The following is a 26,846-nucleotide window of genomic DNA, read 5'->3' as shown; positions in this document are numbered from 1 at the left end:
TAATGCGACTGTTTGCTGGACTCTCCAGCCCTCCTGGCTCAGCTATGGGTGGAGTTTCATCCTAACACAAAAGTGTCACTGTTTTCATGGCCAGTGAATGAAGAACGACCATAAAATCTTCCCCCTAATTCTCCCATTCCAGTTTTCTACCGATAAAAAGTTGATCTACGTGATCAGTGAATACCTGAGTTGTTTCTTTCAATGGGGAACAGGAAATTCAGGTAGCATGAGCACTCAGAGAGCAGCTAATTTGCTGTTGCTTTGAGGAGGTGATAGATGCCAAGCTCAGCAGAGCCAGAATCAGCACCTGAAGCTGCAGTATGTTTGGCTGATGAGCCATGGGGGCTGGGGGGAAACCTGGTATTCAGCCTCTCTCATTTTTCTGCAAATTAACAGTGAGCAGTTGGGCCATCTGTTGCAGACAACCCAAAGCAGAGTCCAGAACCACTGATCACCTACTGTCTGAATTTGTTTTTAATCTCCCTGCAAGTAAAATAAATAGACTAGGAGAGATGTAGGTAGATTGTTTCAATTGACCTGTAATTAGTTCAGAGCTTACAAAAAGAAAACAGCTCCTGGTCTTGTGGCATGTTTTGAAAGACACACAAGTAAATAGAGCCGTTCTTATCCACGTGTGAAAAATAATAAAAATCATGAAAGATTCTTAAGAACAGTGCAATAGAATTCCTGTGAGCCAACAGCAGGCAGGCATAGTGCACACTGTTTAGTGGCACGTGCCTTCGTGGATGGTTTGCGGTGTGGCTGATCACCAAATTAGTTTGCTTCCCAGCTCTTCTACAGTTTCTTTTATGGAATAAGTTGGTTTGTCTCTCTGTGCATTGATTCCTTATCTGAAAAAAGAACACCTCCAGCTTCTGCTTACATATTGAGGTTACAGCACTTGGCACAGCATCTCCTCACCAACCCTGTGATCTATGCTCAAGACTGTTTCTGCACCACAGCTATTAAGTAATATCTGGTGTCACTTAAAGAAAGTTTTTAACTCAGTTTTTATTCTTCAGTGACTGATGAAGTGTACTGTGCTCAACCTGGTACTGCGCATGTGTTCCCACTGGTTGGGAGTGGTCTTCACTCCCTGAAAGTTCAGCAGGGACAGAGAGTGTTGTAGCCCTTGCAAGCTCTTTGTCCTATTTCACACTTTTTTCACCTTGTTGCCTCCACTTTTAATTTCTTCCAAAGACAGGGGAAGTACTGGGCTATAATGAGTACCACAGGACCATTGCTGGCAAGGTTAAAGCCTTCAGCCACTGCTCCAGATGAGCATTTGCACAGCCTCGCAGCAAGGCAGGATGCCTTTTTTTGCTTGGTTCTCATACTTGCATTTGGTCATTTTATTGACTGTAAAGGAAGGACTAGTCTGGGCTGTGTTTTCTCCCTTTCTCCTGAAAATGTACACACTGCTCTTTTCTGACTCAGCCCATGGCCCTTTCTTACTGCCATTCAGCTGACTTCTCTAGTAAGCTGGCGTCTGCGTGCTGGGAACAGAATTTGAAGCAGCTTGAAAAATTGGATTGCTTATACAAAATTGAGTTGTATTGAGTATCCCCACCTTCATATTGGACTGACGGTGGAAAATGATAGAAAGACAGATATAGTAAGAGCCTAACAGATGAAAGAACCTGTCATACCAAGCCACACGATGGACACAGAAGTCTGCTCCTTCCCTCAGATGAGGTCAGGGGAAAGTGATATTTTCCTTGTTATTGTAAGGATACTTCCACCAGCTCAGCATCAAGGCCTGCCTTTTAAACCACAAACACTTTGATTCGCTGTTTGATTGTGTTGCTTAAAAACATAAAACAACACAAGCAAACAAAAGCCTCACACACAAAACTCTCAGTGAGTTCCACTTACAGTAACTTCAGTTTTAGTTAAGGAAACATGGCTCACTTTACAGACTCTTTGAAGATACTTCTAATGATTTCTGATCTTCAAAGCATCGGAGCTGCATGTGTGCCTGGATAAATATTTCTTTGTCAGAAGAGCCATTTGCCATAAACAATTATAGAACAAGCACTTGCAGATCTATTACCAGAAGGAATGCAAAATCATCCTTTGAAGGCATCAGGCGGTTCAACAAGTTCCACTTGACAAGATGCTGCCCTCAAGCCCCAGAACAGCTTGCCAGCATGAATGGCAGGTACCCAATGGACTAGGGACTCTGAAGTGCAGGACAGGATTCTGCACGATCTCTTCCTGGGGGCACATGTCACTGCACTGCTTTTGCTACAAGCATTGTTGGCCAGGGCACATCAACCACCTGATCTGCTTAAGTGCCATGGAATGTACGGTTCCCATCAATGTTAAAACATTTTAAAGAGACAAGAAGAAAGAAGAAAATGCAATTCCTCTTATCAAAGGTTGTATGTGCACAGAGTGCCTAGCAAGCTTTGGATATCCATTATGAGTCATGGTCATTGTTCTCTGAGTCAGCACTGTTGTTTCAAACTTAATTTCTTTGTCATTCATCTGTTCCCTGTCACAGCCCTCTGGTTGTGAAATCTTATATTGAGCTGTACTGGTCTTTAGATGATAATTTTTCCTCTGTCAATTAGTTTCTTTCAAAGGAGTCCCCAAGAAACGGGAAGTTATCTTTCATTCTGGTCTATGGGAACATTATTGTGTGTTCAGTAGGGTCTGGAGATCCAATCTGTAGGAATAATGTAACACTCATTTTGATTTTCCATCCGTACACTATTCTGTTCTTAGGCAATCTGGGACAAGTCCTGCTCTCTGTAGGTAAAAAACTGCTTTTATCTGGCATAAGAACTTGATGCTAAGACTCTTGCTCCTTGAGTTCTGAGGGCCATGTTTTTGCAAATAATAATAATAACAATAATAACAGTAATAATAAAATAATGAAATAAAATAAAAGTGCGAGATTTCCATATCTAGGTATTACTTGGATGCCTTTGGCATTCAGACACTTACATTACCCTCAGACAATGCTACGGTGGGTTTTTAATTGTCTGTCTTTATATGAAAGTCCCTTGATGATTCTCTGATTGGTCCCCTGAGTCTTGATGATACTCTGACTCCAGTTAATGTTTCAGCCATCTGTACAATATGGGGCCCAAGGTCCCATTTGAGCTGAGGAAGCAAATGGCTTATTAAAGTCTAATTTCTCCATCTTGTTCTTGCCTTTGGGCATTTTAAATAGGTTAACACAATTTTTACAGCACACTCAGGGAACTTTACTCACATAGCATTGTCATAAACTAGAGGCAAATTGCCCCTAGATTATTGCAAAATGGGAAGTATTCCAAATATTCTTGCCCTGGTGCTTAGTCGAGCTCTCTATCTAGAACAAAAGCTTATTCTTTTTCTTCTTCAGATTTTAGGGGATTATTGTACATTTTAAAGTTTGGTGGAGAAAAAAAAAATGTCAGATTTATTTAACGCAGTGAATCATTTTTCAGGGAAGTTCCAGTATTCATCAAAATGTGGAGACACCACACCTGATAAATTATGATGCTTTGCTTCTTAATATTTCCTTTTTATTGCTTATGTTCCTTAAAGTGAATTTAGTGCTTGTGAAGGATGCTGGATATGAGAAGAGCAGAGAGTAGAGCTCTCTGTTTATCTGCAAATCGGTGCAGAAGAGCATTGGCAATGCAAGTCCCCATAACCCCGTATGGATTCTGCATTTGTAATGCTGAGGAATCACCTTTAGGAAGGAGAAGATGCTGTGGTGTCTTTACTCTTTCTATCCTCAGCCTCTCAGCTGAAAATGCAAATAAAGGTGTCAATTGATGCCACCTAAGGCCATAGTCTTTATGATCTTCCTAACAGGTACTGGGAGACCATCAATTTGTTAGCTTGACTGTGTGGCAGGCTGTTTCCAAAGCAGGCTTTCTGTGGGTATCTGTGTGCGAATACATCTTCTATACTTCTGATGTATCTAATACATCTTCTGTAAGTTAGAAAACACTCAAAAAGCACTGTTAAAGTGCAGTGACTTTTGTTCCTTTTGACCTAGAGTAGATTTGAGCCAGTGATTCAGAAATAATGTGCTCTGTATCCCATTACTAATCTCTTCAGCCACAAGTCTAACTCTTCCTTCTTTTTTTTTTTTCAACAAAGACGCTAAATTGTTTAAAGCAACTCACATTTTGCACTTAAAGGAATATTCAAGCATATGGAGAAACCACATTGGGTATTTGGCTAACCCACCCCTTATTACCCAAGAGGGAGAGAGTATAGACAAAGACTTGCATTAAGCTGTTCTGTGTGTGCATTCAGTCTTCAGAAATGTGTTTCAAAGAAAGACACGTACCTCATTAGAAGAGAAACAACAGGGTGGAAAGGAAAAGCAGGCCATGTCAGCTCAAACGCAAGCCCAGATTCTTAAGTTATTTACACTGTTTAGTTTGAGGCAATGCAAATCCATTCTCCATTAGTGGGAAAGTGGAAAAGGCATTACGTTCTTGAAATGGCAAGAGCCAAATTCTGTGCTCAGTCAAATAGGAGAAGTTTTAATGTATGTTTTTCTCCTTTTTAGTTCATTGTGCATTATATCAAGGCACTGAAGAACATCTATGCAATTATGTAAATAGGAAGATAGAGGATAGAATAACACAATCCTTTGTAGGCTAAAATTGCTTCTTATCACTCCTATCCCCTCTTCTTCTTTACACAAAAACAAACACAAAACATTAATAAAATAAATCAGACATTATGTGAAGCTTATCCACAAGAGCAGATTCTAGATACAAATTGAATCTCTGAGCATTAATTTGATATTCTGCCAAGCACTGTCGAGGTCTTTAGAATCTCAGTCTATATTACGAATGAGATGTGAAAAAAGACATAATTTTTACATTGATTTCATTATGTAAACATTTGTGGGCTTACTTATGTTCCTTCCTTTTTTTTTCTGAAATCTGATTAAACTTTGAAATGCATTTTTAAATTTAAAATATAACCAGAGTCATTCCCATGCTTATACAATAGTATATTCACCAGAGGCAGTAGGCAGTTAGTACTACTGTCAGTGAATACAACCAGGATTGGGATTTGAAGGCAGAGCCTTTTCAGGTTTCCTACTAAGCAAATTATTCGATTGTTATCCCTGTCATGGATCAGAATGTTTCACAAAGTGACACTGCAGCTTCGAGTACAGTTGCATTAGAGTTGACTTTTTCCCATTGCACCATTCTGCTTGACAGATGTTTGTGTTAGCTTCGCTGTAGTTTCCTGTGTAGGTAATAAACAGAGGAACAGAAGATACAAGATCACAGAAAGAACACATTTTGTGCAAATATTGTAAATGCATAGCAGCACTGTACTTATTGGACTCTCAAAAGGAACTCAGAGTGTGCTCTCTGGACCATAATGTTCTTTAAGTCCTTAAATAGTCTAAAGTCCATGACGAGTATTGAGGTAGGTGAGCTGGGAGATCAGAAATTTTATTTTTAGTGACTCTTGACCATCTGTTTGTACACCTTAATTCATATCTCTCACTCTGATGTTAACGCTTTGATATCGTAGTTAAGCATAATCTGCTTAAAGTAGGATCATAAAATGTAGGATGATCCCTTTGGGAAGTCTGCTGTGGCACTGCAGAGATTAAAACCAAGAAATTACAGTGAAAATTTAAGTTTGAAAACTCCTCATGGCATTGTTTCCTCATAAGAAGTTCTTAGCAGCTTATCAGATATTTGGTATAGATGCAACATGTACTTTTGTTAAGGAAAACTGTGCTATCACACAGCTTTTGTGGATTTTCCCTTTTTTTTTTTTTTTTTTTTTTTTTAATCTTGTATGCACTTTTGGTTAATTATCTCTCATTTAAAGTAATACGTTTTATGTTACTTTTTAACCATAGAAAATAGTTCTTGTTTGTTTTCTTTTTGTGTGTGTGTGTGGTTTTTTTTCATCCTTTTTTTTTTTTTTTTTTTTTTTTTTAATTTTGAATGCCATTCTGAAAGAAAGTGTGCACTTGTCACTTAAAGATGTCAAAGTTTTACCCAGCTGTTAGCCAGTAAATCATAAAGAGATTCCTGAGTGGTAGGTAGGCAGTGCCTGTTATCTTTTATACATGCAGACACAGCACCGTTGTACCACCTGAAATTCCATCAGTCTCTAAGCTCTGCAGAAGTGACAAATGCTAGACAGGTATACGATTTATAATGGATGAGGTATGCAAGCAAGCTCTGGGAGCTGGATTGGATTTGATTACAAACAATAATGTGACACAACCTCTGCAGTGGATGGTATATACATTGTGAGAGGCAGTGCAATCAGGCAGTACGAACACTGGAGAGTAGGCAGGATCCAGAGCCCTAAATTCCCTCTTACAGTGCACTAACTGCGTGGCTTTGGGAAAGCTTTGTCTGATCGAACAGTTCTCCCTGTCTGTTTGTTTAGCTACAGCATGTTAAACAATCACGCCTCACTAAGCCACTTCAATGCATGTCTCCAAAGAGGTTTTCTAAAGGAATTATATGAAAATAAAACAATTTACGTGAATAGTTTTATGCAGTTGCTGGAAATGAACTTGAAAATTTCTCCATGAAGAAACTTTTCTCCATCAACACAATTTCCTTCAAGGGATCACCTTCCACACCAGCAAGAATAAGTGCACTTTCAGCACAAAAAGTGCGTGGTAGGGACACTGATATTCCTTCAGTGGCCAACATTAAAGTATTCAGCAGCACTGAATCCAAAGATTTTCTACCTCTAGATAAGGAATGAAGAAAATCTCCACATTGAGTCATCATCTGTGAGTTCTGGACATGCCCATAGAATTTAAAACTTTCAAGGTCAGCTTCATACCTTCTTCATTCATTGGATGTGTGTGAGTGATTGCATCTGCTCACATTTTAATGCACAGAATTATATTGGCAATGGCTGCTTGGCACCAGTTACATTAGCAGTTCAGTAGGAACTGAACATGTAAAGGTTTGGATAGAAGAGGGGTGTTGAAGTAGTTTTTTCTCCTTTTTTCCAATCTGGATTATGTCCCTTGTTATATGGGCTGACAGAAGAAAGAACATGAAGATCAAAATGTACATTAAGCAGGGCACTGACCTTGTCAAGAATGGCAATTCAATAAGGATTTAATTTTTAAGAAAATAGTTCAACAGCTGACCAAAGAACGACTTGTTAATGAAACCAAAGCCTATTGTCAGCATAACCATTCTGTCAAGTAAATCCTAACATGTCACAGCAATATGTATAAGCAATTATATATGCAAGCAATTTAAGCAGATTCATACACTCAGTAAAACTGCATTTCACAAAGTGTGGGTCCTCTGGTAAGCATAGAGAGCATTATCTTCCTGTCTGTGGTTTAGACTCAACAACTTTTCACTTGCAAGGCAACTAATAGCCCTGCTTAGAAATATTAAAATGAACTCTGAAAAAAAATCGTATGCTCAGTGGGAAACATCAATGCTATTATTTATTATTACTTTCCTGATTCCTGTGAGGCATATGAAAATATATAAAAGAATAGACTTATAGTTCATTTTAACCACTTCTTCATTGGTTTAATTTTTCAAGAAACTTCATTTTCCTTTATACTTTGGGCTCCTCGCATGTCACCATTTTACAAAATCCAGGCAGTGATGCTTTTACTGTTATCACTGTATCAAGAGATATTTGTTATATACTCTAAGTTCAGTCACAAGACCCCTGATAAAAATTTAACACAGTCCTGTTTTTGCAGTTTTATGTTATCAAGATACAATGATCCCTCCATCTTCTCTTACTTCATGTTATGTTAGATTGATACTTTTAGCATTACTTCAACTGCCGTATTTTTCAAATTCTAGGTGAAAGGCATTCTTGAGAAGGAATATATGTTCTATATTCCAAACATATTTCTGTAGATGTCCTCCCCCGCACCCTGAATGCTTTCTCCAGTCCCCTCAATGCACTGCTTTTTCCAGTCCCCTCAATGCACTGCTTTTTCCTGTCCCCTCAATGCACTGTGTGCAGTGTTGGGCATTCTTACAAACCCTTTCCAAGCCAAGGCCTATAAGAGTGCCATATTGTAGAGAAGTGTTTGAGGACTATTGCTGCACAAAAAAAGATAAAATAAAATAAAATTAAAAAATCACTGTATCTTAATTTGCTAAAAAGAAATCTCGTTCTTCCCAGTTGTGCACATTTGATATAAAATGACTCTCCATTTCTCTCTGCAAGCCACATACATTACAAACTACACCACATTGCATTCATTTCTCTATAGAAGCAGTAAGAACATTTGTATTTAAAGTCTTTGTTCTTGGTATCAATGATTTGTCCAGACAGATGAGCTACCACAGGTGAGGAAATAGCCTGCACAAGCTAAAGAGCTGGTTCTAATCAGATTTTTTTCTCATGAGAATTGGAGAAGTTCTTCCCCCTCTGTATATACACAGATGGAAAGATGGAATATGTGAACAGTATTCTGTTTGCCATCCTAGGTGCTTCACAGTGTGGTTAATATTTGTGTGTGCAGTTGCTTTCTGGTACGCACACCTCCTTTCTTTGTTCTCATATTCCTTAGATTATACTTTTACTTTCTACCCCTTTGACTTTAGGGCCTTTGGTTCTGGATTCTCCTGAAGGAATTAATGGAGTGTATGCTTTCTGCAGGTCAATTTCTTTTGCATGAGCTATCTCATATGTTAGTGGTCATTCTGTTTTATATTGAAAAGCCAAATTGCTATGAGTAACTTTAATGATTGGAATATATTGGTCTTACCACTCCTCCTCCTTCACTTTATTAGGTCATTTGTTGTAGTCACATCCACAACAGTAATTTTTGCAAAGACTTATTTGTAGTATGAATCTTACCTTTGATGAAACTAAATTTAGATCAGCTGTGAATGTAGGTAGGGGTGACCAACAGCTCTTCCTGACATATCTTTTAGTCTGCCTCCATACAGACTTTTCTGGCTTACCCACTCTGCCTAAATTTTCTCATTTTCCTTTTCCTTTCCCTTTTTTTTATTGTTACTTTTCCCCCCCCTTTCTTATGCCAATTTATGGCTCATTGATTTCATAAGCCATACCAAGACTTTATGTTCATCCCCAGGGTATAAACATCTGGAAAGCTGAAACAAGTATTTCAACACTAAAAGAAGTAGGAATAACTTGGCTTTATCTGCCAGTTTCCAAACAGTGTTTTTGTCCATGACATCTGAATCTCATTTTAGAAACAACGGATCTGATTCACACCCAGTTTACTTTGGCTTCTGATGATGGAACTTAGCATACAGAATGGTGTTGGGAATGCAGTACAGAGGGTAAAGTAGTGTGCTGACCTTATAAGCTGTTCAACTTGGAATCCTATAGGTATCTGTCACAACCCCAAAGCTGTGTAATGACAGAGCCCCAGGTGACTTATTCAGGGAGTAATCTGAGAAAGTACCAGGTTCCTGTGGTATTCTGGCTGCTGCTTTAAATGTGCTCTTCTTTAGTGATGTCCCTGTGGCAAACTACTTGAGTTTAATCAATGCCTCAGTCAATTAGGGAGATAGAGTTTGAACCTTTGTGCCGAAAGACTGATGAGAGCTACTGGTTTCCAAGGCTCACATTTCATAGAATCATAGAATGGTTTGGGTTGGAAGGGACCTTTGAGATCATCTACTTCCAACCCCCTGCTGTAGGCAGGAATGCCTCCTTCTAGATCGGGTTGCTCAGAGCTCCATCCAGCCTGGCCTTGAATGCTTCTAGGGAAGGGGCATGCACAACCTTGCTTGGAAAACTGTTCCATTTTCTCATAGAACTTCTTCCTAATATCTAGTCAAAATCTACCTCTTCCAGTTTAAATCCATTTCCCCTTGTCCTGTCACCACCTGCCCTTACAAAAAGTCCCTCCCCAGCTTTCCTGTAGGCCTCCTTTGGGTACTGGAAGACCACTTTGGAGCACATGCTTGCACAGCATGACAGACTTTTGCTACCAGAAGTAAGCAAGCAGTGCAAGTTTTCAAAATGCCTACGTTGTTTCACCAGGAGAAATTTATGGCTTTTAGCTGTGAATTATAAGGAGCAGCTGTAATTTCAGAGGCATGCATTTTATTGAGTATTTTTTCTACCTATGTATTGTACCAAAAAATTCACTGTTGAACATTCTATTTTTTGACACCTGCAGTATATAGATGTTACAAAGCTCTTTTCAGAGCATTCTTTATTTTACAACTATGGCTTTATCCGGCTCTATGTAACAGCACCAGTTTGTGTTATGAGTGCTTGTCACAGTATGTGCAGTGTTATCCTCAGACTCTTCTTTGGCAGGGAAAGTTCCCATTGGCTTCAGTTATAACCTTGTCTGAGCCAAGGCTGCCAGTCAGCTTGGAGGCCTGTGCAGTATACAGAGCTGTAGCCCCACTGCAGATTAGCTTTCATTGTCCTCACAGAAGCCCATCTCTTCGCATGGAACCACAGCATTCATTGCTGGGAACATGTTAATTAATTTGTTGCCACAACCTGAAGTCTGACACCAGCTGACCTTACTGGGCACCATGCCCCACAATATATTAGAATCAGAACTTAAGAACTTAAGGATATCTTTAACATGACAGGTAATGCTGAAACCTACAACACTCTTTCCTCTCTCTTCTATTCATAGCTACCTCATCCCTGAACTCCCAGCTTCAACAGCTTCAGCATCTTCAGCAGCTCCAGCATCAACAGCAGCAGCAGCAGCAACAAGGACAGCAGCAGCAGCAGCAGCAGCAGCAAAGCCAGCAGCAGCAGCAGCAAACTCAGCAGTCACAGACTCCACAGCCACCCCAGCAGACCCAGCAGCCACAGCCACAGCCATCAGCACCTCCACAGCAGAACCAAACACAGCCCCAAAGCCAGAGTCAGCAGCCTTCAGTCCCACAGTCCTCCAGTTCCCCTCAGAAACCAAGCCAGTCACCAGGGCACGGCCTTCCATCTCCTCTTACTTCACCAAACCCATTGCAGGTAAGGCACTGAGTACAAATCTCTAATGATTTAGTAAAAGGAGGTGCATACTCCCTTTGCAGGGGGAAATCAAATGAACTTCTGGCCATACAAAATAAATTCTACCTCACAGTAGTTAATCTTTATAGGCAAGCAGCTTAGAACAGGCCAAAAGGTAAGTCAGAAAACCATAATCAATGATGGTCCTAGCTTGTTTCTTTCTGAAGAGTAAACATCTTTTGTTCATACATACACACATAGCCCATACCACAAAACCCATAGAAAACTATCTTCTTTTTTTTTTTTTTTTTTCCATAGATCTTTACAAAGAGCATTTTCCCAGCAGCCACACCTCATAACTTATGAGAGCAGCAAAATTAACTGCTCATTTTAGCAGCAGGTGATCCTGACTGTCCCTAAAAGAAGTAGAGCTTCCACTAGTGTATGTGTGCAAGAGATGGATGGATGGAATGCAGTTCCTCTTCAATCCACAGTCCTAAAGTTTGTCCTGATTAGGATCAAATACTTCTGTTAAGAGGCTTGGTATAGACTCCAGAGATCAGAATGCCAGAATTAATACCAGTCCTTGGCTCACTCTGCCAACGTGAATGTTTTCTAATAGACCATGTCAACAGCTATGGCACTCAAACTGATACTGGACTCTTCCCATCTTAGAACTCCTGTACAGAAATAGAACAGAAATAGAAGAGCTATAAAACCATGGTCTGAATTTCTTACACTTGGGTGTTCTCACACAATATGTTTCATGCAGTATTCATGTCCTGCAAGAATGGCTTTGACTGTGCCAGCAAGTGTGGTTCTGTATAAATGCCAGGGAGATCTGAAAAGTGAGCAGTGCCTCTTTTGTTGGGTAGTGAAACTGCACTTAGAAGCAAGCTAGTAATATTGAGCAAAGTCTCCACTTTATTCCCTAGATTTTGAGACCACACTTCGAAAGTCTTATCCACACTGCTGGCTTCAGCCATTTGCTACAGAAATTAAACTGCATTAGCTTAATAATTAAAAAATCCTTTTCGAAGCAATTAAGGGAATTGGCTTACAATAAGCTATGTTTGCTTATTGTGGCCAGTTAAACCTGCATTAACCCAAGTTGCAACTGAATTGCATGAAATCTGATTTTGTAATGGTTTAGATAGATGACTTAAAAGTCCATTGTAAATGTGTCCTTGCTTCCTGAGCTTTTTCCTACAATAGAGTATAATGTTTCTAGAGTTTCTCTTGTAAATTGTCTTAAAGGCTTCTTAGGCACCACTTAATGCCCAGTCTGTCATGCTAGTTACTGCTTTGGGACCCCTTACTATGCAAATTATTGAAACACAGAGACAGGAATGGTTCCAGAGGTGCTTCTGTTACATTTTACTGTTTTGGTGAAGCTTTAGTATATGCATACTAAAATACATACTAAAATACATACTACAAATTCTGTATGTTGCTATAACTGCCTGCTAAATACTTTTACCTCATTCCATTTTCCAGACAGAACAGAAATTAGCTCACAGAATAGAAAATAGCCTACAGAAATTAGGCTTCAAATAAGAAGAAAAAGAGGATGATCTCAATGAATATATCTCAAGAATTTGAAATCTGAACTTGGAATCTTAGCTCTCATACATCCGCTGGTCCCACTTTAAATCTCTTCTGATTGTGAGTACTTCCAGTCTCACCTATAACCTCCAGATACAGACCAGGAGGAGCAGTTTCTAGGCCCTGGAGCGTGTCCAAAAAAGTGCAGTGAAGCTGGTGAAGGTTCTGTGGCACAAGTCTTATGAGGAGTTATTGAGGGAACTGAGATTGTTCAGTCTGGAGAAGAGAAGGCTCAAGAGGAAACACTATCGCTCTGTACAACTACCTGAAGGGAGCTGTTGTGAGGTGAGGGTTGGCTTTTTCACCCAGGTAACAGTGATAGGATGAGAGGGAATGGCATCAAGTTGTGCCAGGAGAAGTTCAGGTTGGAAATGAGGAAAAAAATTCCTCTCAAAAAGAGCAGTAATGCATTGGAACAGACTGCCCAGGGAGATGGTAGAGTCACTGTCCCTGGAGGTTTTCAAGAAAAGGGCAGATGTGGCACTGAGGGACATGGTTAGTGGACCCAGTGGTGGTGGTTTGATGACTGGACTGATGATCTTGGAGGTCTTTTCCAGCCGTGTGTGATTCTCTGATTCCACTGATGGCTCTGCAGAGTCTTATCTCACAGATGAACAGTAAGAGCAAGTAAAACCAACAATTCCTTGCATAGGAATTGGAGGTGCCAATGTCTATGTGTTTACGGAGTTACTTTGGCGCTCTCTTTAGCAACCGTATCCTCATAATGACCCTTCTGAGGACATTCTGGGTGTGGCAGACCATACAGTAGTGGAAGATGGGATTCAAGTATTCTGAGGAGGTTTTAGTTCGAAAAACGTTATGAAAATTACCAAAGTGAGAGGTCTGTGCTTCCCACTAGGCTGAGTCCAGCCAGTACTGCTAAGCCAGCCACATGGTTGGGACACTTTCTGACCTACATCCAATAGACTATAACCCATTGGTTGTCAGCTTTGGTGCAGCTTTAATGAAGAAACTGGGGGGGAGGAGGTGGGGGGAAGGTTTACCTCACTTCCTCTACTCAACATCAGTAGTTGCTGTGAATACCTAAATTTGTTCAACTATACATGTATGCTATGTACTGACACCCACTAGAGAAACCTAGACTAAGTATAGTGCTTCAGCACTAGCCATAGTGATGTGTGCAAGGGCCATTGATTTGGCCTTCTAGCCTTGTCTACAGCAAGTGTAATGCTTCTCAAGTTTTTCTAAGATCAGAAATTAAGAAATAATTAAGAAATACTTAAGAACTTGAACATGCTGTGTCACATTACTGAGAACAGTGAAATTCATTAATATGCAAACAAGTAACGCTCAGAAATAACTCCAGAGGAGCGGCTCTTGCACTTGACATGTGGCTGAAGAATGTGGTTGGATATTTTCTACAGCAGAGCAATACTGAGATCTCCTCCATGAAATTTGACATTTCATCCTAAATCCTGCAGAGAAAAGCAGTTTTAACTCCATAGGTTTAGCTTGAAGACTGGATCTGAAATTGTTTTTCACTGTACTAGCATAAAGCAAAAAAAGGAGAGAGCACACATTTGGCAACAGTTTGTATATCCAGTTCATCACAGCTGCTTAGAATGTGGATTTTTTTTAATGTCTAATGCTTTATCTTCAAAATAGGCTGAAAATTAAATTCAGAGATATTATGGCCTCCAAGGTAATGATCTTTATGAAGCAGAATGAAATGGGGTTTGTCTGAAGAATATTAAGGGAATAAAGATCAGCTAAGTTAAAGTTTGCCAGCTTAAATTTCATTTCTGAATTCTTGATTTTTTCATGTGGGCTTTATCCTCTTACATTATTCAGGATCTGTCTGAGAGATATTAGTTTAGAACAATGCAACCTCAAAAAATTGTCATGGAAAGGCAGTAATTCAGGAGGATGATTGTGTTTGTTTCAAAAACTCTGAAGGATAACAGCAATTACATCTCAAAATGTACAGATGCTGTCATGTCCTTCAGAAAGCAAATTAAATGAAAGTGACTTGCTTAGGTATACCTGATTGAGGTACTGTTGCTGGATGATCAGAAATTAATACTGCTGGGGCACAGTACACCAGCTAAAACTCTCAAAACAATTCTTGTCAGATTGTTCTGTAATACTCTGCTCTAATTTTATCAGCACTCTTTGCTCAGTTCAGTGGGCTGGATTGTAGTTATAAAACTATTACATTTAGAAAGGCTTTTAATGATTATGTAGAAAGGTGAAAAACCTTACTTTAGGTTCCAGGGCCTGACTTCTTGTAATTACATTAGCAATGAGGTCCCAGATGTATACTAGTGAAGGCAAAATCACAGCAGAAGAAGGGTTATAACTGATTTGCAAAGGGTAGCAAACCCAAGGAGAATTTTCCAAAGCAGAGATGCGTTTCAGTGGGTTGTGGGTCAGGTAGATGATGGAAGGACCCTCACCCCTTCATTTTAAAATGGTGAAATTCCTCATATAGATAATTGTTGTCTTATTTTTGCTTTTGTTGTGTCGGTTGATTGAGACAAAGCCATCAAAAGGTGAAAGGCAACCTAGCTCACGTTGTAAACTGAGGACCTTGAAACTTCTACTTCTGGGAAAATATGCTTCTCCAAATATAACTTTCCTGTGCATTTTTAATGTTATTACAGAGCAAACTGTATAGGTTCTTGAATGGTCAGCATGTTGCAACTCGAAAACATAGTTAGCACTTTTACAGAGTTTCCATTCAATTAAATTTCTGGAGCCGTAAGATCTTGATTACACACTGTGTAAAGTTAGATGGGCCAAGTACTAAGTAGCCAATTTTTCTGCTTGACTGCCAGGATGAGGTGATTTGTATCCGCAATGTGTATTTAACTGGCTCCAAATGGGAGGTTAGCTTCTGGTGCTGACATTTGCTGTCTGTTTTAGTGGTATAGATAAAATCAGCCTACCTACAGACATACCTACAAACAAACAAATAAATAAATAAATAAAATAAAGAGTCACAGTGTAGGACTAGAAGAATTCCCAATGATTTCTACTCCTCTGTTCATGTGTGGATAGGAACAGACAAACAGGAAATCCCCCAGGGATTGCCCCACTGTAAAATTATTCTGACCATTTTCAGAACTATTTCCTAAAGCACTTTTTTGTCATAGAAGCCTACCTGCAATAACTGGAGCTGACGGAAGATGATGAGCAAGAAAAAAATAATAATAAAAGGAGGGAAGAAGGGAAGTGGGGAGATGACAACGGCAGAAAAAAATCTTCCAAGTAATAGCAAACTAGGATAGCAAAAACAGAACCTCCTTCAGATTAAATTTTCATACTAATCTTAAATAATGTATTTGGCACCTCAACACTTTTATAACAAAGGAGAAAAGAAAAGCAGAAAGGCTGCAACACTCAGCTGTAAATGAAGGAGAATGTGTACACAGATGCCTGAGGCTCCAACAGTCAAAAAACCCAAACCTCCCTTTCCCTTTTCCCCCAGCCCCATTCACTGGTTGGCTTCTCATTAAGGAAAAATCCACTTTAAAGAAATCTCAGTGTGTACTGACACTATGGTAAATTTACATATTTTTAAGATACACAAGAAACAATGAACTCTGTTTGAACAGGGAAGCTGAAATAAGTTCACAAGGAGCATAGTCAAGGGGCCTGTGTTTATGTCTGTGTTCATTTTAGAGACCTGTTTTATTTTCTTGTGCTCATGGGCTCCTAAGATCAAGAAAACTTGATCAATATTATGACACCAGCCATACCACTGAAACTTTTTTTAAAATTTTGATAATATAATTTCACTTTCCTGCTGCATGATGCTGTGCAATGTCTGACTGTCAGAATCTGTTCCCAAGTTACTTCACAATCAGCTTGACAAATATATATGTATATATATATATATAATAAATGGTGAGCAAGGCAGGGGTTTGTACCCATTTTCCAAGGTTTCCCAATTTTGGTGTCAGTTGGACATCAGATAGAACAAGGCAAAAGGCAATACGGACACATCAAGCACATATTTATTCAAGAAGCTTCATACCCATCACCTGCTTAGAGTGAGCCTGTTTTAGTGCTGATCTTAGGTGTGTTTCCAGGAAGTATGAAAAGACAGGCTGAGAGAATTGGGGCTCTTCAGCCTGGAGAAGAGAAGGCTTCAGGAGGACCTTTCAGTAGCTGGCATGACAGGGGAAATGGTTTGTAACTGGAAGAGGGTAGAGTTAGACTGGGCATTAGGAAGAAATGTTTTTCCTGTGAGGGTGATGGTACACTGGAACAGGCTACCAGTGATGCTGTTAATGCCCTCTCCCTGAAAGCATTCAAGGCCAGGCTGCATGATTTTTGAGCAACCTGGTCTAGAGGGAGGTGTACCTACCTATAGCAGGGGGTTGGAATTAGATGATCTCAAAGGTCCCTTCCAACTCAAGCCATTCTGTGATTCTATGATCTAGATCTCAGCTCTAAATTAATAACATGGAACTTCCACTGCAATCATCTCAATTGTCAGCTTTGGTGGACTCTTAAGAATGTTTTTGTGGATTTCATCCTCTGCCCCTTCCAACAAAAAACTTTTTCTACTGACATTTTTGGATTTCTGAGTATTCTTACATTTTAATGATTTTTTTCTGAGTTGGTAAAGGTGGTAAAGAAGAGAGTATTCATCTGAAAATTTCTGCTAACTAGAAAGTCATGATCATACTGATATACCATACAAACATGCTTTTAACATATCCAAGTGCTGTTATCATTCACAGCAACTCCTTTTGTTTTGGGCTTTTCCTTTTGCCACTGCTTCTGTGATAGTTCTGTGAAACAACACAGACATTCCTTTTCACAGATTTGAAACTTGTTTGAGAAAATACATTGGTTTTCAGTTTCATTGCATCCAGGGCATCCTATCCTCTTTTCAATTCTTCTGGGTGCTCCCTGAATCCTCCTCATCCCTTCTGGGGGAACCCTGTGTAGGGTTTCATATCTGTTCCTCAGCTGTCTTCCGGCTCCTAAAAGCTCACGGCTTTTTTGGGGTCTTTGAGGCACTGGGTCTTTGAGGTGAAAGGCTATTGAATACTATGTTTAAACAGAGCAAAGAGATGTTTAAGGGTTCTCAAAGAGACTTTATGAGCCAGTTTCTTTGTTCCCTGAGGAAACCTTCTCTCAGTTGGAGCACTGGCTGCCTGGTCCATCCAAATATACTCTGCAGGTGTTGCTATTTTCAGAAGCACACAGAGTTCTGGTCTCTGACTCACATTTAAAGCAAAGGAAATTAATCTTAGAGCAAAACAACTGGCATTATTAGCACCCAAGGGGCAGAAGCTGAGGCTAATATAGGAAACCATTTGCTAGAGAATTCTCTGAAGGAGAGGAAAACAGAGCTCTTGCTTCTGAAATAGGAGCATTTAATAAAGTCTCTATAGTAACTAAGTATTTAATAAATAGGGAAATAAATAAATAATATCATCCCAGGACAAATTTGGGAAAGGATCCATATTTCTGTAAGGTCTTTTGTTCCCAAAATCTCTCTGACCAGACAGGAAAACTCTTGAGGACCTTAGAGACAGAAAAAAATGACACAGCTTCTCAGATACTCGTTTGAAACCCGTGGATTGTGTTTCCTAGTGGTCATTTATCTTAATTTCTCTTCTCACTCCTATTTCCAAAAATTTATGTAGATGGAATATCCCAAAGCACTGCTTTATTTCTTTATTTTCCCTTATTTTTTCATACTCCTTACTTCATTTTAATAGTATATATATACATTTAAATTACAAATAATAATAATATATTATTTAAATTACAAATAATCACAGGTTTCTAGTTCTGTGAGAGAAGAACTTCTGTTTGGAAGGAAATGGAAGAAGTGAACAGAGAGCATCTGGTGGGCTTGTTGAATTTGGTGGAGGAGGAATATTCTAGAATTGTTGTAGTCTCGATGTTATGCCATTCAAGGCTCCTTGTACTAATGAGCATCTGAAAACTAAAAAAAAAAGTCACTCCAGGCTGTGTTCTAAAGTTGAAAATTAAGCCTTTTTCATCCGTGCTACAGAGATCTATCAGTGTCCACTTGTGGATTCCGCCGGTGGCTTTAGCACATGCAATTTAAGACAGGTGTTTAAAAAACATAATACTTTCTCTTTTTTTTTATTAGTAGGTAGAATGTTTTGAAAGAGTGACTAAGCACAGGCCTGGAGATTATGAAATTTGCTTAAGTGTTAATGGGTTGATTGCTGAGTTACAGCCCGCCGTCTTTACTGGAAATTGATTGACTGGTGCTGCAGGTCTTCACACTTGACGCTCGGATTTGACTCGAAAATTCTGCCAAGTCTTTTACTCTGAAATTTATCTTAATTAGATCTGAAAGACCTGCCACAGCAGAATAGTCACACCGATTAAAATGAAAAACAGGAGAAATTACTGATCAAATTAATCATAATGTCGGGTTACAGCTGTAGGTCTGATGTAATTTGCCACTCCAGTGAGTTACATCGGCCCAGGCACAGGGAAGAGAGCTGGTTTTATGCTGATCTGTAACACCAGGCAGCTTCGGGCAGCCCATCAGGACGTTTATTCCATTCATTCTCTTGGCTTAGCCTGACCTTAGTGCTGCAACTTGAAACAAATTAGGCAGACGAAAAAAACCTATCCTTTTATCCAAGGGGTTGGGCTGGAAACGTGAGCTTTCCAAATCCTTCTTGTTTCATTTTCCCCCTTCTTCTGCCAATATTTGTTTGAAGTGACCAACAATTAATTATGTGGAAAATGGAAAATCAAAAGGTCAGAGGTTGCCACCTTGAGCACAAGCCAGCAAATGGGTATTTCTAAGAGCTCCTAGTGGGTTAAGGTATAAGTAAGGCTAACTAAAACAAATAGGTATATAGCAGCACACGAGAATACATATTCCAGCAGTAAGAAATAAGCAATCAGACTTGATATCTTGAATATATAATGATCCTAAAATTTTACAGAAATTTTAAACGATAGACTTGTAGTTGACTACATAGTCTCAATTTATTTTTTTCTTAATGTATAAAACACTGATTGAATCCACAATAGGAGGAGAGAAAGAGGTTGTTGGTCTGGAGGTACACCACTATAAAAATTTAATCTGGAAGAGAAATCTCCCGTGAGATTTCTAATACTCCTTCTACAAGCAAAGTCTGAAAGATTTTTAGGACAACCTGTCCGTGTACAAGCACCACTGTATTTTTTGCTGCTGATCCAAGACAACATCAAGAAATGAAGATATTTGCCACCAGCTGAGAATGGAAATGAAGTAAGGGAAATAGAACAAGAAACCAGATGAGCACTGTTACTGTGAGTCTAACCTGTCAAACGTACAATTTTTTAATTTTAATATTGTAGTAACTTCAATTTATCAGAAATGTTCTAGGCTTTTTTGTTATTGTTTGTTCATTTTTTTTTCCTCTAGCGTGTTGTAATTCTAGTAAGTTGCATATACCCCCAACCTCCAAAAAACTCAATCAACCAAAAAAATCCCATACTCTTTTAAATCTAAAAAACTGAAAAAGCTGGGGAAAGTTTTGTTTAAAAACAGCTTAAGTTGCATATAAACAATTTATTACCTTGAGTTGCTTAAAAATATTGATTTAACAAAAGAAATTGAAAACTTTAATTCAAGGTGATTATTTGAAATCTGCTGAAATGGTTCGTTGTTATCAAATGCAAGTTTGTTGGCTTTTTTTTTTTCTGAAACATTTCCATATTTCAGCTTATCATTTGCATCAGCAACTGTATCTTAAACTAGAAGAATTTCCTCCAGGAGAGCAACTTGACTTATTCCTTATAGTTTAGACATGATTAAATATCCCAGGAGGACTCTAGGTTTAGAGAATGAAGCTGGATTATGTTTTTGGAAGAGATCAGTAGGCAAAGCTGAGTTTCCAAGGGAGAAAAGTAGATACATGAAAATAGCAAATCACATATTGCTAACATTATCCTTTTAATAAAAGACTGACGATGGTGAATTTTGGATCTTGAAAGAGCTGAGATTCTTTAAAGCAGTCATCATGGCTGCAATATTGTTGTATATGTGTTAGGAAATACTTCCACGCTTATAAATAACACCAGGGAAGCAATCAGAACTGAGAGAACCCTAGACTCTTATCAAAATTACAGATGTTATAAAGAAAAGCCTAAAAATACGGATGCAGCAACATCAGCATCTGTGCTACAGAACAGTAATTTGTCATAGCAATGGCCAGTAAATTGATATCAGAAGATATTTCTGAATGAATGCTGTAATGAGCAATAAAAAAAAGAAATAAAATGCTAGTTGGTAATGCTGTCATGGTTTTCACCACTGTAACCTTATAATTGCTTTTGCAACAAACTCTACTGGAGTGCTGTCTCTTCTGGCTCTTCTCCCACCAAGGGTAATGCTCTTCTTATGGGCTGGTGTCAGCAGCTGGGACAGGAGATGCTGAAGGACTGATTTCCTGTGGACCTTTCCCCAGGGACATGGGGACACCTCGCAGAGTTTTAGCTGGAGCTGCCAGCATGGGTGCTTTGTGGGCCATGGGAGGGCAGCTAATGTGGAGCAGAGTTGTACTGGGATGAAGGTCCAGGAAGGGGCAAGTAAGGAAGAGGCAATCTTATTCACAGTACTCATTGGAAAGCACAGCTTCTAACAGCATGCAATTCCCCAGAGACAAAACCTGATTTTTAGGAGGAAAAGTAAAATGTTGTTAGGAGGAGAGCGTAGAAAAGCAATGTCTTTGTTATCCACAGAGCCTTTATTCCTACTGACCTTTTCCACTGGGAGAAAGACACCAGAAAATAGAAGGACTAGTATTGCGAAAGGCTGGAATTGTATCACTGATCACCAGTCTGCAATAAGATGCTGAGTATGTTTCTAAACTACCTCTGCAACTTTTCACTTTATAACAAGAACTAACTCTACTAGGGAAGTTGGCAGGTTTCACACAGCTAAGAAATGAGACAGGAGCAAGCTCAATATGCCATTAGGAAGGTTTCCCCCTCTTCTCCTTCCCTGACTTTTAGAATTACAACCTTTTTTTTTTTTTTTTTTTTTTTTTTTTTAACTGTCTTCTGTCTGTGAAACATGTTCTCAATGCAATCAAAATGTATGTCTGACAGAATTTTCAGTTCATGTAAAACAAATATAGAAATAAGCAAAACCTGAGAAAAACCAAGCCATTCTAAAAATCCTTGATGTTTCCCTACAGACATTCAAAGAGTATGTCTAGGGGGAAGTCACTGGTACTTCAAATGTACAAGCAGGTATAGAGATAACATGTGTCAGTCCTGTAGACCCAAATTCTGCAGTCCACGCTCTCATGAGTGAAAGAGAAGCAGAAAAGAAAGGATAGGGGAGGGTGTGTATCTCTTCACTGCTCCATACAATCTGCACATTTAGCTTTAATCTCATTATCAAGTTAAGCCTTTGACTATTGAATTTACTTCTGAAAAATAATTTGCATCAGGAAGCAATGTTCTCTCATAAATGGGTTGTTGGAGTCAAGAATGCCAGACTGCTGTCCCAGCTCTATCATTGCCTGGCACGTCACTTCATCCTTCTGTTCTTCTGTTGATTCTCCCACCATTATTTGATATGTTTAGACCTCAAACTTTTCCAGTTTTTTGGTTTCTGTTTTTTGTTTGTTTGTTTTGTTTTTCTTTGGTTGTTGTTTGATGGTTTTGTTGTGGTGTTTTTTTTGTTTTTTTTTTTGTATAGTGCCATGAGACTTTGATCTTGCACTGGGCTTCTGGGCACTGTTGTAAAACTAATGCTACAGAAGCAAGGAGTATTGAAAAAAGGAATTGCACAGCCCTAGTCACTCACTCATTGAATTTAGAGAAGCATTGCTGTTAATTTCAGAGGACACAGTTTTGGTGTCTATTTTGTTTTCAAGTATTTTGAATATTTTGAAGTTTCTGTCAGCTGCTCAGTGTGCTGTCAAATGCACTAATGAAAGGTTTTCCTAAAGTTAATTTTCCTACTCATAATACAATAACCAAATTTGCTTTAACACTTGAAAAAATCCATCCATACTAAAGAGAATCAGTTGCTTAATCCTAAAATTAAAGGTTATTGCATGCAAGAGAAAATAATTACATGCTCAAAGTATGGAAAAAAGAAAACTTTTTAAATATGTAGGTATTTGTATAATTAAAGACTAATCAAGCATGAAGGCTGCTGACTAAACCAGAAAATGAGATTGTTGGCAAGCAACATTGTAATGTAAATGCCATTTTTTGTTTAAGTACTAAAAAGCTGGAGGAATGATATCCTGAACAGATTAAAAGCAAACAGCATTGATAATAAATATTTATCAGATTTCAAATGCAACACAGAGATTTTTATATTTTACATGCAAAATATATTGGCATTGAAATATTCAGTCACTTTTCAAAGGTTTGTTCACATCTTCACTTTAAAATGTTGAAAAGCAAGCACTCGCTAGTAGCAGAAATAGCTTTAAAACTCAGTCTTAACCTGTAGCAATGTCAGTAATCTGTACGCAAAGGAAAACAAGTGAGAGTTGCTTACATATTTAACTGCAAGTATAAGATCAACTCCTGGGGAGGGAGGGTCAGAATTTTAATGTTTGGGGTTTTTAATGGTTTTATTTTAATCCTCTTTGCTGTCGTTTTGTTTTTTTGTTTTCTCAAAAAATGTTCACATTAATTTTTCAGAAAGTGTAGAAGCTTTTCAACTTAATTTAAAAATGCATAGTAAAGTATTTATGGAAGGCTTATCTACACTTATAGAAATTATCCCAACATAGGCATCATTTCATTGTAGAGGACTAACTTAGTTAAAGCTTTGCATTTAGAGGGCAGTACTTTTAAACTGGTGTAAAAGCGTTGCACTGGTTAAATGTGCTCATCATAAACCTCTATGTTATATACCTAAATCTTGTTCAGAAATGGATGTGAATATATTTGTCTACAGGAGTTCTGGAGTGGGAGGAAATGCTTAAAATGAGGCACCCAGATGAGTTCTCATCCCCATCCATTTTCTTTCGATTGGACATTTCCCAGAGCTGGCACAACTCGATTTGCTGAAGTGCAGTAGAAACCACCTCTTAATCAAACCTGGTCATGCAGTTGTTGAGGCTAATTTAAAACATCCTTCAACATCTGTGCAAAGAGGCCTAAAAGTCGACAGTAAGGCAATGAAGACCTTTGCTTTGGTGCATGCACTGTGGGCCATTGCAACCACTATATTGATATGTACCTCCTTGTTGTTTCCTCATACGTTTACTTTTCAGAATAATTTTCATCTCACTTGATTATAACAGGGAGATGCAATAGCATGTCACTGACAGAGTTACTGGGGAAAATTGACAATAGGGATTTTTGAATGTAAGGCTGCCTACAACATTATCAATTTTTTCCTAGCCTAGTGTAATTGTATTCTATTAGCCTTTGGACAAAGGGAGTGAAGATAAGTTTAAATTAAATAATACTGTGTGAAAGTCTAATTCTAGTCTCTTGAATAAGCTCTGGTCTAATTTTCAGAAGGATTGTGGCACTTACACTGTTGTAAACTGCAGAAATTACTTAGCCCTTGAAGGACCCAAAGTAAAGGTTTCAGCCTCTGGATGTCTTAGAAAAATCTTATTCTTATCGATGGCTTATATCACAGGAAAATGACCATTTGCAAATGTGAAAATTCAGCCAGGTTCATACAGTAGTCTATATTTATTTGAATTACTGAACTCTTGGATGTACATAAATTCGGGTATCTGTACTTCACAGCATCACAGATACATCATCGTTAAGAAACTTTATAAAGTGAACTTTATTGCAGACACTTTAATTCCTCTAAATAATCAATATTTGTGCTATTCTAAGGATTACATTGGTAAAGATGCACTAAAGAAAACAATAGAAACAGTACTAAACCTTTTGTGTAGGCCAGATCCACTAGTCAGTGGTACAGCAAGCAAACTTGAGGATGCAGTAAAGAATGTTTAGAGAAAAGGTATTCAAGAGAATAGTCTTTGTGCCAGGTCTTACCCATAGGAAGTTTCAGTCCAGACCCCCAAGTAAGCAAATAAAAGAAAAACAGAGGGCTTTTGAAGGCAACTGCACATGTGCTTTTCCCTAGGAAGTGCATATAAATGCTGAGAGAGTACAGTTAGCTAAGGGAGGTTGGCAGATGAAAAGTCTGGCTTTTGTATTCTTTTTCCATTTTTTTTTCCACACTTACCCAAGAGAATCAAGTTGTAAATTTTAGGTTGCCTGTTAACAAAATACTTGAATTCCTTTTTTCAGCTGAGATGAGATGGTTGCACCTCCCATAGTTAACTGATCCTGTCAAGCAGGTGATCATTCCTTTTTGTTTTGCTTTGTTTTCTAACTGCAACTTTGTTTAAAGTATAAGCTACAAGAACGGTTGTGCTCTTTTTTCTATACAGGACATTTCCAGTGTTTACTGAGGAAATCCAACACATAAATTATTTAAAGGCTAAAATAGGTACTCTTACAAGTCATTAAACTACTCAGTGTCTTGGAACACAAAGAGGATATCCCTGGGATATTTATCTGAGGGCTCTGCAGGTCAAAGGGGGAATGGAGTAAGCAGAAGAGCAATTATTCATAAACAAAAAAGGGGGATTGCTGTTAAAAGTGTCAGCATATACATCTGATATGCCTTAGGTGGGGCCATTACTCACGAAAAGAAATGTCATTACTGCTATTCTGCACCAGATACTGCATAGCTATTCTACAGTAATCATGGCTTGCATAGCACTCAAGTTTCGTGGAAAACTTTCAGAGAAACTTCAAACAACTCAGTGAAATATGGAAACATCTCCAAGTTCTCTAGCTTTATATCCTACCCTTTCTCAAGCAGTGACTTAAACTGTTCCTTAAAATGCTCAAAAGCTGTATACAGTATTTACCTTCACGAGTTCATAAAAAAATTTGTCTCATTTTCAGTGTGTGTTTTTGAAAGTCTTTATCAGGTTCTCTAAGTTAACAATATTATTTTTTTCAAATCATAAAAAGTGAGATCACAATCCTTGCTAAAGCCTCACTTAAATGTCTAAAGGCCGGCCAGATGCCACTCTGTTTTCCAGTGCTGCCTAAAATGATGCCTTATCATATCTTCATCTGAGCAACAGATACTGGAATTTGCTAAACTTTTTTTTTTTTTTTTTCCTGCACATGCTGCATTTGCTTTTATAATTTCCTTACAGGAGAAAGACTTACTACTAAGACAAGGCAAAAATCAGACCCAAGGATATTACATGATCAAATATTTGTCTCCGAATCAGAAGACCAAAACATTAAAAAAAAAAAGGATGTAGACCACAAAGTTTCGTTTGGATGAAATGAAACTCTGAGGTCTCTGATTTCATCCTTTTTATTTTACCATGTAGACATAAATTCTTCTGTGATTTGAGAAACTGGGCTCAAAATAAGGAGACGAAGATCCTAGTGTTTCAGTACTAGCAAAACATTTTGTTTGGGGTCTTACAGAGGGAGATGCCCTCTAAATGCAAACAAAATGTCCACCACTTTGAAAAGTTTCCATTCCAATGGAAACAGTGCAATAAATTGTTCCATTGAATTTTTTACAAAAGTTGTTTGCAAAAAATATTGTCATGAAATACAAATATTTCCCTGCCCTGGAAATCACGGTGGGCTTTGGAAATAGTATCTGGTGCTCAGAAAAGCTGAATCTGACATTTTTGAAGTGAACAGGAAAGCTGCAGACTATTAAATATAATCTTCACACTAGGGCGCTGTTTTCAGATTTCCCAGGATATGGTTCAACACAAGGTGTAATGATTTGAGGAGGAGGATCCACACAAAGTAGCAAGAAAATATCAGCATACTTCCCATTTCTGACAGCTGGTAGACCAATGTTTGCTCTGTGAAACACAGGCAGCCTGCCAGTGAAATGGTCCAGCACTGAATGGAGGCGTTTTATACCTGAAGAATTAAAGTTTGTAATTGCTAGGACTGCAGCCCCTCTCATTTTTTTTAACCCATTCCTTTGCAAAATACTAATAAATATAAAGTTAGAGCTTTTGCTGAAAACGTAGATTTGTTGGAAAGCAAGGGTTATTCATGGCATCTGCTGCAATCATCTCCTAAAATAATGTTTTAGCTTCATGTTCAAGCCTTTCCACTGCACCTGATTCAGACTTGAGACTCCAACCAGTGTGTCCCCTCATGATGGTAAATGCCCTGTTTTGGCAAGAGAATGGATGCTTGACAGCTTTTACTTTTCCATCTTGGGATGTAAACAGATTACTCTTCTTACAGTCAGAAAGAGAACTTCCTGTACTAGTTGTTCTAATGTGCATAACTTTGACAAAGGAAAGAGTTCTAAATAATGCTGGAGAAGGTGACTTACTAAACATAAGTACACACATCTTCTC

The 26,846-nt window shown here is 38.5% G+C and overlaps 1 protein-coding gene across 1 annotated transcript in view; it reads left to right on the top strand.

Moving 5' to 3' along the window:
- The window catches only part of POU6F2 (POU class 6 homeobox 2), a gene marked incomplete at both ends in the record, with an annotated part of 303,527 nt that overhangs the window by 200,359 nt on the left and 76,322 nt on the right, over window positions 1-26,846 (top strand). The window contains one exon of the mRNA XM_079538058.1: window positions 10,586-10,926. Within this exon, the coding sequence (XP_079394184.1) occupies window positions 10,586-10,926 (341 nt within the window). The remainder of the gene's footprint in view (window positions 1-10,585; window positions 10,927-26,846) is intronic.

Source organism: Tetrao urogallus (genome assembly GCF_951394365.1).
Source record: "Tetrao urogallus genome assembly, chromosome: 7".
In the NCBI taxonomy this organism is placed as follows: Eukaryota; Metazoa; Chordata; class Aves; order Galliformes; family Phasianidae; genus Tetrao; species Tetrao urogallus.
The sequence above is the reverse complement of the archived record's forward strand: the minus strand, read 5'-3'. Positions and strand labels throughout refer to the sequence as shown.